This window comes from Drosophila erecta, unplaced genomic scaffold (assembly GCF_003286155.1).
Source record: "Drosophila erecta strain 14021-0224.00,06,07 unplaced genomic scaffold, DereRS2 tig00000000-arrow-pilon, whole genome shotgun sequence".
Classification (NCBI taxonomy): Eukaryota; Metazoa; Arthropoda; class Insecta; order Diptera; family Drosophilidae; genus Drosophila; species Drosophila erecta.
The window spans coordinates 23,981,244-23,992,002 of NW_020825194.1; the positions used below are offsets into that span (position 1 = coordinate 23,981,244).

At 43.7% G+C, this 10,759-nt stretch overlaps 5 protein-coding genes across 5 annotated transcripts; 1 reads left to right on the plus strand and 4 right to left on the minus strand.

Moving 5' to 3' along the window:
* Nucleotides 1-734: 734 nt before the first annotated feature.
* On the minus strand, nt 735-3,724 carry LOC6553340 (ras-related protein Rab-1A). Its single transcript, XM_001979277.3, has 5 exons — nt 3,397-3,724; nt 2,317-2,437; nt 2,207-2,254; nt 1,923-2,150; nt 735-1,842 (listed from the first exon to the last, which is right to left on the minus strand). The coding sequence occupies exons 1-5, from the start codon at nt 3,417-3,419 to the stop codon at nt 1,645-1,647; spliced, it is 618 nt and encodes a 205-aa protein (XP_001979313.1). The 5' UTR covers nt 3,420-3,724; the 3' UTR covers nt 735-1,644.
* Nucleotides 3,725-3,835: 111 nt separating this feature from the next.
* Nucleotides 3,836-4,697, minus strand: LOC6553339 (AP-2 complex subunit sigma). The gene is made up of 3 exons (XM_001979276.3): nt 4,572-4,697; nt 4,366-4,515; nt 3,836-4,307 (listed from the first exon to the last, which is right to left on the minus strand). The coding sequence occupies exons 1-3, from the start codon at nt 4,572-4,574 to the stop codon at nt 4,032-4,034; spliced, it is 429 nt and encodes a 142-aa protein (XP_001979312.1). The 5' UTR covers nt 4,575-4,697; the 3' UTR covers nt 3,836-4,031.
* Nucleotides 4,698-4,716: 19 nt separating this feature from the next.
* On the plus strand, nt 4,717-5,709 carry LOC6553338 (isopentenyl-diphosphate Delta-isomerase 1). The gene is made up of 2 exons (XM_001979275.3): nt 4,717-5,152; nt 5,208-5,709. Exons 1-2 carry the CDS (start codon nt 4,838-4,840, stop codon nt 5,661-5,663), a joined length of 771 nt encoding a protein of 256 aa, XP_001979311.1. The 5' UTR covers nt 4,717-4,837; the 3' UTR covers nt 5,664-5,709.
* A 6-nt stretch (nt 5,710-5,715) lies between these two features.
* On the minus strand, nt 5,716-8,346 carry LOC6553337 (3'-5' ssDNA/RNA exonuclease TatD). The gene is made up of 4 exons (XM_001979274.3): nt 7,834-8,346; nt 7,092-7,440; nt 6,760-7,041; nt 5,716-6,706 (listed from the first exon to the last, which is right to left on the minus strand). The coding sequence occupies exons 1-4, from the start codon at nt 8,021-8,023 to the stop codon at nt 6,568-6,570; spliced, it is 960 nt and encodes a 319-aa protein (XP_001979310.1). The 5' UTR covers nt 8,024-8,346; the 3' UTR covers nt 5,716-6,567.
* Nucleotides 8,347-9,659: 1,313 nt separating this feature from the next.
* LOC6553336 (farnesol dehydrogenase) lies at nt 9,660-10,650 on the minus strand. Its single transcript, XM_001979273.3, has 2 exons — nt 10,020-10,650; nt 9,660-9,957 (listed from the first exon to the last, which is right to left on the minus strand). The coding sequence occupies exons 1-2, from the start codon at nt 10,590-10,592 to the stop codon at nt 9,778-9,780; spliced, it is 753 nt and encodes a 250-aa protein (XP_001979309.1). The 5' UTR covers nt 10,593-10,650; the 3' UTR covers nt 9,660-9,777.
* Nucleotides 10,651-10,759: the final 109 nt, after the last annotated feature.

Consider the following 10,759-nt stretch of genomic DNA (forward strand, 5'->3'; position numbering starts at 1 on the left):
GCATTTTCCACGAAGATTTAAATGATCCAGTTGAATATCCCAAGAAGTTGGAAGTAAAAGCTTTGCTTTGGCAAAGCGCCCTTTATCGTTTTTTAAAAATCATATTTTTCCTACATTGGGCAATTTATAGTCTCTCAATATTTGTATTGTAAGTATACAGGTATACATATACAAGTATACAGATACATTTGCAATATATCAGATTTACAGAAACTAATAACCGATTTTGCAGTAAACTCAATGTCACTGCATTTCATGTGACTTTTTTAAAAACTATATTCACTTATATATTTTGTGAAGTATCGTAGACATAAGATTATTTAAACATTTTTAAATATAAATATATATATTTAAAAATTGAGTGAAATATTTAAAAATATCTGATTAGGGAAATACCTCGAGAATAAATGCTCAATACAATGCAACTTTAAAATTATATTATATAATTGCTCCCTTCAAACTTAAATTTAACAAAGTTACTTCAGAAATACTCCAGACTCTAGGACTTATTTAAAGCCTGAAATTTTATAAAGTTTTATACAAGTTTTTTCCAGAGATATTACCATTCTCGGCACCACCAAAATAAATTTCAGCCAATTATTAAAATTAATTCGTGAAATTTGGAAAGTAGTACTTCTAGAAGTGTTTGCCAGGATTTTAGGTGTGGGCGCATCTGTTCCGGCCTTCACTTAAGTGTTTGGAATCTTTCCAAAGTCGAGGAATAAAACAAGTCGTTTGTAGGCATCGGTACAGATCGATTTTATTAGACTTAGGTGAAGTTAAGATTCAAATTCGGGCGACAGTGAAAACCGAAACTAAAGTGTGTCCTTGATCCCAAACCTTTCAATTTATATACGCACACGCAATAATTTTTATTAAACTTCATCGCTATGTCGTCATTATTACACTAATTATGTGCCTAAACAAATCCCTTGTGTCACACGAAAATTCAAACACACAATCGCTCCACGTTAATTCTAAAAATGTTCGTTCTTTTTTGGGTTCGAATTACATAAAATTTCAAGATGACTGAGACAAGTGGCGATCACGTTCGCTAGAGATAATATGTTTAGAAAATTGTATTTGTAATTTAAACACATACATATGTATACATAGTGGTAAGTAGTAGCTGACACAAGGCAAGTGTAATTGCTCTTGCCGTCGCCTGCGCTCAATTAATGTGTAGTTAATAGTACATATTAGTTTCGGTATTGTTTCGCGCTGCTGTGATAGGTAACTTCTTACTGTAGGTTAAAGTAATATTATGTTAATTGCTACACCGAATTTGCTTGCTTTGCTCTACTTATGAACAGAACTGCGGAAATCAGAGTGACGGTTAGTATCAGGATCGATGTCCTTGTTGTTTGTGTTTGGTTGGGGATGTCTGAAGTCTGGGTCTGGATCTGGATCTGGTTGGCTACGTACCTAATACATATTTGCTTAAATTGTTTATCGAATTGGATCACGGCTAGGATCATACAAACGCACTACTCGTCATTCCTCACCATTATTGTTATTACAGAATTAGTTATTATAATTACGATTTCGCTTGTTTTATAATTATTGTGTGGTTTCCGTTTTAATTTATTATATTTAAATTTTGTTTAATTGTATAATAAAATAATGATTCACAATCAGAGTTATTCAGCAGCAACCGGATTTGGTGTTTTCCACTGGACGTCCTTGATCGATTTTCACTTTGCTAGCGTTGTCGGTGGCGCTGGACGGCGGCCCGACGCGATTCTTGATCTCGGCCGCCATCGTCATGAAGGCCTGCTCCACGTTGGTGGCGCTCTTGGCCGAAGTTTCAAGGAATGGAATGCCTAACTGGGCGGCGTACTCCTGGAGTTTGGGAAACAAAGGGCCAGTTTAGTAAATACTTGCATCTACGATTCCCCCGACAAAACCAGCAATATACGCACCGCAGCTGTGGTGTGGTCGACTACCTTCTTGGTGGTCAAGTCGCTCTTGTTGCCCACCAGCAACTTGTTGACATTCTCACAGGCATACCGCTCAATCTCCTCCAGCCACTGCTTTACATTGTTGAAAGACTCCTGGTCCGTGCAATCGTATACGACAATGATGCCATGGGCGCCCCTATAATATGAAGACGTGATGGTGCGGAAGCGCTCCTGGCCAGCAGTATCCCACTGTAAACAGACTAATTAGCTCTGGACTGGATTGCCTCAGGCGTCTTTATGCTTACGATTTGCAGTTTAATGGTTTTCCCGTCGAGTTCTATGGTCCTGATTTTCTGCAAGATAAAGGTTTATGAGTCAGACATAAAGAGTTTTCACAACTTTCCGGTTGGCTTACGAAATCCACTCCGATTGTGCTGATATAGCTTTCTGTATATGTGTCATCGGCAAATCGCAGCAAAAGACAGGACTTTCCAACGCCCGAGTCTCCAATGAGCAGCAACTTAAAGAGATAGTCGCTGTGGATTGACGGATAGTTATAGATATAAAAATATGCTGCAGATACCATTCCGAAGCCTATGAAGCTTCATAGAAATCTTAATAAAACTGAGTATACATATTTAGGAAAGTTATACACAGACACAAAGTTTAACATCAGAGATGAAATAGTTTGGTAAATTTGAACGGAAATAAATTGGATGGCATCAGAAGGTGCCATCAGTGAACAATCATTGATTTGTACAAACCGTTTAGAGAGGTTTTTCGTGGGAATGGTTTAGTAGGTTAAGATACTAATATGTGTTTGCATAAAACCGGTTTGGTTTAGGCTTTATCTTATCGTACTATGTCCAACATCAACCCCCAATTGCTGGGTGATGTGCGATAGTGTTTTAATACTCTGCACATATGTATGCTGCGTTTGGAGGAGCCTTTCTAAAGAGTGCGAGCCAAGATCGGTTCAGATTTAATTGCCTTAAAGGGAGAGCAATTAAGTGAAACTAGAATTGCCTTTGATTACGTAGCACTGCGCTGGGGGTGGGAAACGCTCTCCACGCAGGTGACTCATCCGCCCGCCCAGCGATGTTGCCCGTCAACTGGGATCTGACTACATATATGTATGGACTTTATACATATGCAGATTCCGAAAAGAGCAATCTTTTGAACGCGCTTTACATCGCCTCGCCCGTCGACATTTCATTAAAATCCAGCTGAAACACACACTTTTGGTTATGGTTTCTAGATTAGGACGGTTGTTAGGTCTGAGTATTTTTTGTTTTTAGCAAATGGTCTGTTTTTTGGAGTTGCCAACGGGGGCAAAAGGGAGTGGTGTGGGGCTGCTCGATAATGAATGGGAATGAAACGTAGCAGAAATGACGTCGCAGAAAAAATAAAAGAAACTATTTTTTGGGTAGAAGGTGGAAGACCAGTCACAGTTTTTACTCCAGATAACTGCGCATAATTGCGTGTGACGACTTACTATTCCGGATTCACAGATGACATTTTCTGGCTTTTTCACAAGATTATATATTTGCCACGAACAAATATTCGATTTCTGGTCCTGGACTTGTGCTGTTTAGAGCGTTTTTATTCGACTTGCGCGCTCCGAATTACTGGAAATCGACACGCACTCGGCTGGTGTTGTGTTTTGCAGCTCGCTATTGTGATTATTGCAGCGAATTTAAATGGGAAATACGTTTATTTCCACAAATTCGACGGCCGAGAACGAGAACAATGGCGACTGAAAAAATGACGAAGTGGCATTAGGGCAGTGTTGGATAGCGTGCGTGGCCCTCTTTCAACCAGGGCTGCACACTCACTTGCGAGCGGACGGGAGTGGGCGGAACCAGAAAAGAAAATATATGGATTATTATCGCCATTTGACCCCTATCACACCCCATAAAAAAACCATACACTCATAACTTTTGCATACAATCTCTTATGGTACATCATTTGTTTCTAAACACGGCTTTTAACATTTGAGTGTTTGCATAGAGAACACATTAAAGATAATAATAATAATAATACGCGTAATAGTATATGAAAGAAGATTCGATAAGCGGGTGTAGCGCCTGGGGGAATGCATCTGGCAGATCCGATATATGAGTTGGGCCGCTACTCCAGCGAATTAAGCGTGAGCAGCTGCTTGAGCACCTTCGTCTGCGAGGTCTCTCGGATTTCTCCCGCCAGGAACATCTCGTCCACCACACTGTACACCTTGTAGAAGTTGAACACCAGATCCAGCTCGCACACGTTATGGAAGTATTCGTTCAGCACCTCCACGAAGTTGTGGATGGCTTCCAGATAGCACAGGTTGTTGTCGTTCACGTCCACGCAGATGCAGAAATACAGACCCGCATAGCGTCGGTAGACGATCTTGAAATTGCGGAACTACGAAGGCAAAAATGAGATAAAGGGGTTCTCCTATAGGACTTAGACTTGATCCCACCTCCACAAAGTTGGTGTGCTTCGCATCGCGCACTGTGACCACGGCATGCACCTCCTCAATCAGTTTCTGTTTCTCGTCGTCATCGAAGTTCATGTACCACTTGGCCAGGCGAGTTTTTCCAGCTCGGTTTTGTATAAGTATGAATCGTATCTGGGCGAATTGAGGGTTAAATAGGGGTCTATGCTTATAGCTGGCTATTTGCTCACCATTTTTAGAGAAATTTGTTAGACCGTTTCTTGGCTATTTACAACTTTTTTTTATTTCGACAATGGGGGCGAAAAACTGATTATGAGCAAATTGTGTATCACTGGGAGCAGGGCTACCACTACTGTTCCGGAACAGCTGTTTCCTCGGCAGTGCTGCAAGCTGGTCGCGGAGAAAGCGAACGAGTTGGCAGCCCCGCGTGCTGTATTACAAAGATTCACTTTCATATTTGTTTGGGCCCCCAGACGAAACTAGTCATTTACCAAAAATGTTGGCCTCTCGCTTAAATCTCCTGCTGCCCCGCTTATCCTGGCTGCGCGGTTGCTCTACGACAGCGGTGGGCCAGCAACAGCAGCGCCAAGTTCCCACGGAGTTCTCCGTACACGACCCTTTGCAGGCTCACGCTCTCAAGGAGCAGTGCATCCTGGTGGACGCTAACGATCAGGCCATTGGGGCCGCCTCCAAGGCAGACTGTCACCGAGTGCATCCAGAGACGAAGGATGTTAAGCTCCATCGAGCCTTCAGTGTTTTCCTCTTCAATTCCCAGGGAGAGATGCTAGTGCAGAAGCGTTCGTCTCACAAGGTGAAATCTTGAAGAATGTGTATTTTACAAGGCCCATTACCAACTCTATTCGTAGATAACCTTTCCCAACACCTACACCAACGCGTGCTGCAGCCATCCACTTTACGAGATTGAGCAGGAGCGCCAGGAGAGCAACGCCCTGGGCATCCGTGTGGCCGCCCAGCGGCGACTCAACTACGAACTTGGCATTCCTACAGAGGAACTGCAGCCCCAAGACTTTCGCTACCTGACCCGCATCCACTACGCGGATACGGGCGACGGCGTGTGGGGCGAGCACGAGATAGACTATATCCTGTTCCTGCAGAAAGACGTAACGCTGCGCCCAAATAGCAACGAGGTCAGTGAGGTGCGTTACTTGCGGCGCGATAAAATCGACGAGGCGGTGGCCAAGTTTAGTGCCCCGCTGACACCCTGGTTCTCTCTGATTCTGCAGCATAGATTAAAACTCTGGTGGGACAATTTGCACCAGCTGGAGCAATTTGAGGACTTGAGTAATATTCAGCGCTTTTAAGTGTGCTAACCAACCAAAAATACACGTAATGACATCTCAAAGCAGGCTTTTGTTCGTTTGGGTTTCAAATTCGCTTTATTCAAATGGAAAATAGTGTGTGTCTGTGTGCGGACAATGGGCACAAAGCGGATTTTATGCAACCTCCGCGGGTCGATCAGTTCAGTACAACGCTTTGTATATGCAAATATAACAATATATAGTTTGTATAGGCGCACGATATTCAATATGTTTCATAGCCTAACTAATGTGTTTGTATGTTGAATATCATATAAATATTTAGCTTTTAAAATGATCACATTACGTTTCTCATAATCATCATCATCGTCATCGTCGCAACAAGAATAAATATGTACAAAAGTACGACTACAGGCTAACAGAGACACGAACTAAAAGTATTGATTCTAGCCTAAATACAAAAGAAACAAACAAAAGACAAGCTGCAGCACTTAACATTTAAATCTATCGCTTCGGGAGCGAGTTCGAAGCGCGCTTCGAGGCGTGAAGTGCCGACCCCGTGCGAATCCGCAGTCGACGTTCACGAGGCACCACCTTGGCACCGTTTCTCTGGGTACTCGAGTAAATAAAGCAATTGCTTGGAAATTCCAACAACTTACAGCTAGACCCTGCAAACTTCGATCGATAGTTTGCACCTTTACGGCGGGGGGTTAAATATATAGTTATATACGTATACGTACATTTCGCATGCAATGGGGGTCGTATTTGTGGATGGATGTATGTGTGGGGATCAGGATAAGCGCTTCATCCTGAATTCGATTAGTGGTTAAGGCACATTGGTATGAGTCTATCGTGAAACTCAGGCTCGTTCAATCTATAGAGTTGCGGGCTTAAAGCTGCTGGTTGGCACACTTTGTCGTTCAGTTACATGCGGATCCGTTTCCGTTTTTTAGGACAAGCCAAACAGTTTCAGGGCATTAAAGGCGGTGGCCAGAGCCACCTCGTCCGGTGTTTTTTTCATGAAGGCAGCTATCATCTCCACAATGGCGGGCAAACTGCACGGCTCGTTGCGTTGGAAGGTACAATATCTGAAAGTAATATTAGAAAATTGACCTATTATAGGACATGGTACTTCGCCCACCTGTGTAAGTACAACAATGAACGTTCGGTGATGCCAGTCTTCACGTGTTGCGGCAGCTTGGAAGCCCTTGTGTTTGGGTACATGAACGGAGCATCCGTCTCCACCAGCAGTCTGTCCAGCGGCAAAGTGCCGTCCTCCAGCAGGCGGCGGACGCCAGTATCAGATTTGTCTTTGCACAGGTAGCCCGTCAGGCTGATGTAGAACCTGCGCTCTAGGTACTTAAGCGCCTCCTCGGCGGTGCCCATAAAACCTCTGATGATCACAGGCGGCAGATTCTCGAATCTGCGTGGGGAACAGTTGAAAACTTTGTAAACCAGATCTACGGCTCTTACTTGTCAAGTATTTCGAGTAGATCGAGCTGAGCCGACCGCTCGTGGATCAGCAGAGGTTTATTTAGCCGGACGGCCAAGTGCAGCTGCTTGGCAAAGATCTGCTTCTGGGCGTCCGGTTCGGAGAAGTCCCGCTGGTAGTCCAAGCCGCAGGGCCCGACCGCCACGCACTCCTGTGCCTGGGCGATGTGCTCCAGGTCGAACCACGTGGCCGGCTCTTCCACGATGGACTTTGAGTCGTGCGGGTGAATGCCAGCAGTTGAGTAGATTATGTCGGGATAGATGCGCGAGAGGCGCAGCGCTTCCTTGCTCGATTTGACCGAAGTTCCGTGAACCATTAGTTTCTGAACACCTGAAAAAGGTAATGCGGGAGAAAGTTAGTGCAACGTGCACTCGGCTGCCGACTTATGTAGAAAGAGAAAATATGTGACTTCTGTCATATATGTACATCTACCTCCTGCATATACACATTTATTAAGCTTTGTTTAAGAACTGAAGTATATGCAAAGATGGTTGTGTTGAAGGCTTGTTTACTTCATTTCTGGATCTCAAGCAACCTTTTCATTTAGTCTGTAGTACCTTCTGCAAGGGCACATACGTATATCAAAACAGGCACACTTGTTGCTCGCCAATAGACCGACCTTCTGGCTGCCTGTGTGTTTTCGCAGCCTCGCCCCAAAACGAAGACTCTGCCCAGGCATATGCATATGCCTGCACATGTAGTATCTGTATGTCACACACAAACCTGCGTCTCTGGCTCTTTGCACCACGGAATCCAGATCACGGCTATACTTTTTGTTGGTCAAATTCGCACCCACGTCGATGACGATCAGGTTCTCAAAGCAATGTTTCATGTCCAACTCCAGCTGATCCTCCAGCAGCGGTGCCACGGAGGCCACCACCGTCTCCTGGGCCTTCTGTTGATTTGGGTCCATCTTCTGGATCGGATTCTTGGCTCTATTATCGACGAAAATAGCTTATGACGCAGGCGATGGATTGCTGGGCTGCGACTGTGTGCGTGGGTAATTCAATTAGCTTGTCTTTGGAGAGGCAAGGAAACGCGACGGCAGTGAAAGCCGTGAAAAGTGGCACTACTGAATTTGTTGCAATTTGGAAGAATTTACCAATTCGGCAATTAGTGGTCTAAAAGTTATGAAATATTAATCTAAAAAACAATCCCGACACGAACTACAACTGCTGGCTAGAGTTGAACAACGGTTGTAGCACGAGTCAGTAAAGGTATTTCACTATGCTTGCAATCGATAGTTGGAATCGATAGCAAGCACCAAATTATATCGTGTTTGAGTTTAAATTGTTATCAAAATCAAACATAATCTAATAACGTACTGCCCAATTAATTTAAATTAATATTTTTATTTTAGTTATATAGTAGAATTTAGAACATTATTTCATCATTATATTCTTTCTAAGTTTACTTAACTACTACAAGTGCAATAACTGTACAAGTGCAATTATTTGTTTGTTTAGTTGGTCCACGCACAGCTTATTTCAGTTCTTATTAAGAAACAAAGGAAGGTTTATATTAGTTCGCCGACGAGTTTGAAAGTGAACTCAAGTTTCTTAACTTGCATGCAATTTGATATTGCACCTGCTAAATCCTGTGTTCTCTGTTTGGGCATGCCGGTGTTCCAACCAACTGAGTATTTCCGTATCTACAGTGTTCTTCCATCCAGGTATTTCCTACGGTTAACTTATTTTGGGTTCCTTTGTTGATAAGCTACTGTCGCAGGACTTTAATTCTACAATGAACATGTCCATGTACATTTGCATCTAGAATGGCCGATCATCCTAGTTTCCCTAAATCATAATGTTTGTACTTCGCACTATCCTCGAGTGATGAGCATCGGAGCATCTAAATTCTGATCAATCCAAGAACAGGTATCCAGTACCTGTTGCCCATTGCTGACATCTTAGGAGCGACAATGGATTAAGTTCAAAACGGTTCTCCCTTCTGGCCAGGCCCACTACCATCACTCCCTTGGCTATGATCAGTACCCGACAGCTGGCGCATCCGATCCGGCGCTGGACGACGGCAAACCGATTCAACCATAAATCATGGCGAGAGTTTTGGATAAATTACTGACTCTCTCAGCAGTTACCCCAAGTTTAGTGACTTACCTTAAATGTATTTAGACATCCATCTCTTGGCAGTTCTGTAGGTATTGGGCAAAACTTTTAAATTAAATTATTCTTATCTATCTTATCATACGTGTTATCTTTTGGGGAAATTCTTAAAATTATAAGCAAAATCCTGGGTGGGGTCGATTGACAACTTAATAGATAATTCCTCATTCAATTCATTTGAATTAATTTAATTTTCTGGTTTTTCTGGTATGAAAAGATCATTAATTATTCCGGAATAATGCGGGTGTTTGTCTAGGTAAGATTTGATAACATATAATTATTCAAAATCGCATGATAAAGATTTATTACTGATTATTAATAATCCCGATGAACGAACGGTTTTGATAGAAAGGCAGTTTGAAGGTTGGTGTAACTAAAAACCAGTTAAGCACGTTTTCTAAGCTAAGATAAAAGAGCCCCCTTGAGTGTATTTTTCTCTTAATTAAATTTTTAGATTTTTTATTTATTTGCACTGCTACTGAAAGGTATTTGCGTAGTTGCACAGGTAAAGTGCATACTTGGCGTTCGTATCAAAGCGAACACTTCAAAACCTTTCCCCAACCGGCTTGATAATCAGCTCCTTTATCTGAACGGTTGGGGGCGTCTGGATGCAATAGGACACAGCATCGGCTATATCCTCGGATCGCAGCATGGGCATGCCAGTGGGTTGCTCCCAAGAGCCGGTTTCGAAAATTTCGGTTGCAACGACACCAGGGCTGATGCTCTAAAATGGGCCATACATCGTTATCAGTACTTATGCGAACTTGACGAGCGAGGTTCACTTACCGTAATCTTAGTTTGGGTACCCTTCTTGTTGAACTCCTGGCGCAGGATTTCGGTCAAGGCGGTGATCGCGTGCTTGGAGGGCGCGTACATGTTCAGGCTGAAGCCCTCCACAGCCGGAACTGAGTGGCCCACCACACTGTTGATGACCACCACATGACCGTCGTTCACCTTGCGACGCTGCAGCGATAGGAACCACTGGCGGGTGCACCAGGTCACTCCCAACACGTTTACGTCCAGAATGGCCCGCACATCAGCGGAATTTTCCGGGTCCGTAATGTTCATTTGACGTATGATCCCGGCGTTATTGACAAGCACGTCGGCACCACCCAGGGTGCGATCGATCCAAGCGAAGGTATCGATGACCTGTTGCTCATTGCTGACATCACAGGCACGGGTGTGGAAGCGAGCAGCCTGATCGGCGGGCAGGGAGGACTTTATGTCCTGGAGGACCTTCTCTCTCCTGGCCAGGCCCACTACCACCATTCCCTTGGCCACCAGATCCCGGCAGCAGGCTGCTCCGATTCCGGCGCTGGCACCGGTGACTACAGCAACGCGATTCAACCAGCGGTTCATGGCAAGTCCGTTCGATCTGATATTCAACTGAAGACTAGGTACAATCTCTACTACTTTTTACCACTCAACGATGTTAATCGGTTATCAATAGGCGGAGCTTTTGGTGAAAAGTTTAAGCACAGATAGCTTCAAAAAATCTAGTTGAAAGGGGTTTTCAAGAGCTGATA

Bases quoted from the DNA above. Each gene is read 5' to 3' on its own strand.
- LOC6553340 (XM_001979277.3), bottom strand. From the start codon at position 3,419: ATGTCATCTGTGAATCCGGAATA. The intron at 2,151-2,206 runs GTAAGCATAAAG...GTCTGTTTACAG, and splicing joins AAACCATTAAACTGCAAATC to TGGGATACTGCTGGCCAGGA. The intron at 1,843-1,922 runs GTGCGTATATTG...CCCAAACTCCAG, and splicing joins TCGACCACACCACAGCTGCG to GAGTACGCCGCCCAGTTAGG.
- LOC6553339 (XM_001979276.3), bottom strand. The intron at 4,308-4,365 runs GTGGGATCAAGT...TTGCCTTCGTAG, and splicing joins AGCACACCAACTTTGTGGAG to TTCCGCAATTTCAAGATCGT.
- LOC6553338 (XM_001979275.3), top strand. From the start codon at position 4,838: ATGTTGGCCTCTCGCTTAAATCTCCTGCTGCCCCGCTTATCCTGGCTG. The intron at 5,153-5,207 runs GTGAAATCTTGA...CTCTATTCGTAG, and splicing joins AGAAGCGTTCGTCTCACAAG to ATAACCTTTCCCAACACCTA.
- LOC6553337 (XM_001979274.3), bottom strand. From the start codon at position 8,023: ATGGACCCAAATCAACAGAAGGCCCAGGAGACGGTGGTGGCCTCCGTG. The intron at 7,441-7,833 runs GTTTGTGTGTGA...TACCTTTTTCAG, and splicing joins GCAAAGAGCCAGAGACGCAG to GTGTTCAGAAACTAATGGTT. The intron at 6,707-6,759 runs GTGGGCGAAGTA...TATTACTTTCAG, and splicing joins TCATTGTTGTACTTACACAG to ATATTGTACCTTCCAACGCA.
- LOC6553336 (XM_001979273.3), bottom strand. From the start codon at position 10,592: ATGAACCGCTGGTTGAATCGCGTTGCTGTAGTCACCGGTGCCAGCGCC. The intron at 9,958-10,019 runs GTAAGTGAACCT...GGCCCATTTTAG, and splicing joins GTACCCAAACTAAGATTACG to AGCATCAGCCCTGGTGTCGT.